Source organism: Hemibagrus wyckioides, linkage group LG06, assembly GCF_019097595.1.
Source record: "Hemibagrus wyckioides isolate EC202008001 linkage group LG06, SWU_Hwy_1.0, whole genome shotgun sequence".
In the NCBI taxonomy this organism is placed as follows: Eukaryota; Metazoa; Chordata; class Actinopteri; order Siluriformes; family Bagridae; genus Hemibagrus; species Hemibagrus wyckioides.
This window is the reverse complement of record NC_080715.1, coordinates 32,851,855-32,856,854: the sequence shown is the minus strand read 5'-3', so window position 1 is coordinate 32,856,854 and position 5,000 is coordinate 32,851,855. Positions and strand designations below refer to the sequence as shown.

Below are 5,000 nucleotides of genomic sequence, written 5' to 3'. Positions count from 1 at the left end.
CCCACGTTCACGTCTCTTGTAGATGTGTTGTAAGCACTACTGCTGTTTAATGCCAGAGGTTCTATTAACTAAAATGTAGAAGTTGAACTGAACAAAGAGTGCACTAATCACCGGTTTTTCGACTGACGTGTGCTAGGCTTCGTAGATTCATGCTAGGCTTTGTAGATTCTTCGTGAGGAAATTATATTCAGACTAGCAACTTTTCTGTGCTACTTCTCTGATATGTTGCAACACATTTAATGAGAGGACATAGTATGTGACAGAAAAAGATGACTCCACAGTTGACCTTCCTGTAAATATAGGAAATCGTTCAAAAAAAGCCAAGTGTTTGCTGCGTATACACCGACCAGGCATAACATTATGCCTAATAATGTGTTGGTCCCCCTTTTGCTGCCAAAACAGCCCTGACCCGTCCTGCACTGTGTATTCTGACACCCTTCTATCAGAACCAACATTAACTTCTTCAGCAATTTGATCAACAGTAGCTCCTCTGTTGGATCAGATCACACGGGTCAGCCTTGACGGTCCATGACCCTGTCTCCGGTTCACCACTGTTCCTTCCTTGGACCACTTTTGATAGATGACCACTGCAGACTGGGAACACCCCACAAGAGCTGCAGTTTTGGAGATGCTCTGATCCAGTGGTCTAGCCATCACAATTTGGCCCATCCTCAAACTCACTCCAATCCTTACGCTTGTCCATTTTTCCTGTTTCTAACACATCAACTTTGAGGACAAAATGTTCACTTGCTGCCTAATATATCCCACCCACTAACAGATGCCATGATGAGGAGATCATCAGTCTTATTCACTTCACCTGGCAGTGTTCATAATGTTATGGCTGAACGGTGTATATTAAATGTTGCTTGTGGTGTTGAAGTCATCGTCCTGTCACACACACACACACACACACGTATGCTTGAAAGTACTACAACTACGGAAATAACCCATGAGGAAAAAAACATGGTATAATTTTAGCAATAATAAAATTGTATTATTATTTTAAACTTAGTTCACAGACTCACCTTCCTCCTCTCCCTCTCTGGGTTAAAGGTGCCAAACCAGGACTGCATCTATGAGCAAAATATTAAATTATTCATATGATTTTCTAAAATAAAAAAAAGGTAAAAGTTCAATATATTGCATCCTTTATAAATGTCTTGTCTTGACAAATATCAATGTGTTTAAGGGCATGCATGCGTGTGTGTGTGTGTAAAACATTAAGCAGAATGTTCTAGTATTTGGTATGCTGCCCTCTGGATGATCAGCCCTGCCCTTGGGCATCAGTGTGACAAGAAGACGAATGAGAACAAGAATTTGACTGAAACTCACCCTCTTATTGGCCACACAAATGATTCGTACATAACAGCAGATCATGAGGAAGATGAGGGTGAAGAGCGGGATGTACCATCTGCATAGAAACGGAAAAGGATGAAAAGATATACAAAATAAAAACAAAAACCCTCAGCAGGGCATACTCATTAAAATTTACACACAAAATCAATAAAACAAGCCGGCTTTCTGGGCAGGAAGGATGACACTCTCTCTCTCTGTCTCTCTCTCTCTCTCTCTCTCTCTCACTTTCTCTCTCTCTCTCATTGGTCGCGGCAACACCAGCTAAATATGGGTGTCTGTGAGCTCATGTATGCAGAAGAGGGCAGATAGCGAGTGTGTTATGTTGCCCTGCGATACAGCACAAACAGCAGCACAAATATGTGTGTTAAAAAAGGAAGCACAGGATATCCTTCAGTCTTCTGATTGGTATCACATGATAGGGGAGAGCTGCCTGCTGGGTGGAAATTACACACAAAATTCAACCTATATAAAAAACATTGGATATATTCTTTTTGACCTTTTCAAAGTTGATGTCCAGCTTGCCTTCACAGTTCAGACTACACCAGGGCAGTGGTAGCTCAAGTGGTTAAAGCTCTGGGTCGTTGACCGGAAGATCAGGGGTTCAAGCCCCAGCACCACCAAGCTGCCACTGTTGGGCACTTGAGCAACCCCCAACCCACCCTGCTTCAGGGGTGCTGTAACATGGCTGACCCTGCTCTGACCCCAACCCTCCAAGGATGGGATATGTGCAGTAACGTATATGTGACAAATAAAGACTACTTCACAGTTCAGACTATGGCAGTATATCAGACTTCTCTATAATTTCATGAAGACCAGACCATATACCATCATCTCATGGATCATTATTTCCACAACTTTCTGCTGTCTGACCCAAGAGTTTCTTTAGACCACTACAAATGACACCACCACTGCATTTTAATAAAACCTTCCTACCTTCAGCTGCCTTTATCTGACCACACATCAGAATCAGAAGTTGCTGAGTGACATTACCTCTGTGTGTGTATGCAGTTCAGTACACAGATGTTTCTGTGAGAGTAAGCTATGAAAACTATAATGAGCTATATGTAAGCTTTAGCAGGAGGTCCACTTTCATTATAGCACCACTTTTACATCCCTTTGTGTCATGCAAAAACAAAGGTCTGTTGTTGGGGATTTGCAAATCTCAGTCAAATGAAATCTCCGTCAAATGTCTTCTTCCTGTAAAAACAGGCAAAACTGTTGAGGAAAATAAGCAACCCCTCTCATCAGAGTCAGAAGGCTGGCTAAAAAAAATAGCTGAGGTCACTTAGGTCACAGTGGAGAAAAGTGCCCAAGCGTGTCTGTGTCCACGTCCCCTGTCCCTGAGACTACCGCTGATGTGCAGTGAGAAATGCTGCGGACAGATTTCTTGCTGACGACCTTTGCCCGAGAAAAAAAAAAAAAAAAAGGCAGAAAGCGAGAGAATTCCTAACATTGCACCCGATTGAGCTACGTGCCTCATTCAGCCTAGCAGTGGATGATGCAACTCCTGCAGCCTCAACAAGAACAGAAGATACACAATCACACCTCATTAAAACCCTAAACCAAATGTAGGAGTTACTTACATGCCAAATCTCCAGGCCACGTGGTCATCTGTGATCCAGCTAAACCAGAGAGGGAAAGATAAACAGAGGGAAAGACAGTTTGATAAAAGATGAAACATAAGCTCAAAATGTTAAAAAAATAAACACGCAACATGCCTCTGGGCAGTAAAGAGTTAAGGCTCTTGTTTAAAGACTCAATAGTCTCTCTAACAGCAGTACCAAATCTGAGTACCAAAACCCTGCCTCCACCATCAGTAACTCACCACCAGGCTCCAGCTGGACCATAGTATCCTTTCATCAAAGGGAGAATGGACATAACAAGAGGGATCCCCCATGCTACAATATGATACGGTCTGAAAGACAACAATAAGTCAGTGCTACATAGGTCCAAAAGTGTGTCAATGTAAAGAGGGGTGTAATTCTTGGCAAATGTTCCTTACATCTCATAATGTTCGGTTCTGTACTCCCTGACCAGGTTCAGGTAAAGATTCAGAGTGATGAGACACACCCAGGCCAGAGCACTCCAGTCTGAAACACACATATACACATATTACATACTTAATATACACTGGACACCCATAGCAAAGTGGTCATGCACGCTACAAATAAGTATAACATACAGATCTATGGTCACTGAAAGGTCATATCTGACCATTTACACAAACTCACCAAAATATGTTAGCCACCAGGCTTGGAAATCACACAGAGAGCCCTCTGGATGAGACTCTCCCTGTACGGAGAGAAAGGGGAGGAAGAAGAAGAAGAAGAAGAAGAAGAAGGAAACAGTTCCCCAAATATTTCTTCACCTGCACATTCACACACTAACATATGCTTTTATCTGTTAATGAACCTGAGCAACTCACCATGACATACGCAACGCTGTCAAAGAATGCTGCTACAGTTAAACTGACTATCATTTTCTGAAAAGAGAACAGAACAGATCAGTGACTGGAAAAGATAATATCTGAAATGGTGTCTTTTACATTACTCATTCAAAAAGAACACAGTGTCCTTACAAACTTCTGGTTTGTAAATTTTGTTTTGCTCAACTTGGCCTATGAAAACATTATACACAACTTTAATGGAATATTGATAAATGAGGTCCTCTGTGCTTATAGGATATTCAAATATATGATTTTTGTAGTCTCCTCCAAAAGTATTGGAACAGCCCGAGCCGGTTCTCCTGTTGTCCTAGCCATTACTTTCAGAGGAGACTAAAAGTATTTCACCAGGGAAGAATACATCGGTCAGCCATAACATTATGACCACTGCCAGGTGAAGTGAATAAGACTGACGATCTCCTCATCATGGCACCTGTTAGTGGGTGGGATATATTAGGCAGCAAGTGAATATTTTGTCCTCAAAGTTGATGTTAGAAGCAGGAAAAATAGGCAAGCGTAAGGATTTGAGCAAGTTTGACCAAAAGGGCCAAATTGTGATGGCTAGACCACTGGATCAGAGCATCTCCAAAACTGCAGCTCTTGTGGGGTGTTCCCAGTCTGCAGTGGTCAGTATCTATCAAAAGTGGTCCAAGGAAGGAACAGTGGTGAACTGGAGACAGGGTCACAGGTGGTCAAGGCTCATTGATGCACGTGGGGAGCGAAGGCTGGACCGTGTGATCCGATCCAACAGACGAGCTACTGTTGCTCAAATTGCTGAAGAAGTTAATGCTGGTTCTGGTAGAAAGGTGTCAGAATACACAGTGCAGGATGGGTCAGGGCTGTTTTGGCAGCAAAAGGGGGACCAACACAATATTAGGCAGGTGGTCATAATGTTATGCCTGTTCAGTGTATATGCAGCGATGTCTGAGAGTGTACTGCTGAAATCAAACACACACACACTACCTGAGCCAGGGAGTTGTATCGACGCAGCAGCCATATCACAAATAACATAAAAAGGCTGTGAAGAGAAGGAATGAAATATTAGCACTGACAGTAAAGGAAAGGACAGCTCTCAAGACAAATAAACTAAAGAAGAAGATTTAAATATGCGAGCTACCATGCAACCAGAGAAAATGCTCCAGTGGCTCTTTTCACTGTAAGAATCACATCCTGTGAAGGAAAAACAAACATTTTACTCTAC

General features: G+C 42.4%; 1 protein-coding gene across 1 annotated transcript in view; it reads right to left on the bottom strand.

The window, feature by feature from the left end:
• Positions 1-5,000, bottom strand: part of si:dkey-100n23.5 (cyclic AMP receptor-like protein A) — an 8,330-nt gene that overhangs the window by 1,033 nt on the left and 2,297 nt on the right. Inside the window, exons 2-10 of the mRNA XM_058392606.1 lie at positions 4,917-4,969; positions 4,763-4,817; positions 3,782-3,838; positions 3,588-3,648; positions 3,359-3,446; positions 3,182-3,271; positions 2,940-2,978; positions 1,333-1,411; positions 1,026-1,073 (exon numbers count right to left, since the gene is read on the bottom strand). Coding sequence (XP_058248589.1) covers positions 1,026-1,073; positions 1,333-1,411; positions 2,940-2,978; positions 3,182-3,271; positions 3,359-3,446; positions 3,588-3,648; positions 3,782-3,838; positions 4,763-4,817; positions 4,917-4,969 — 570 coding nt within the window. The remainder of the gene's footprint in view (positions 1-1,025; positions 1,074-1,332; positions 1,412-2,939; positions 2,979-3,181; positions 3,272-3,358; positions 3,447-3,587; positions 3,649-3,781; positions 3,839-4,762; positions 4,818-4,916; positions 4,970-5,000) is intronic.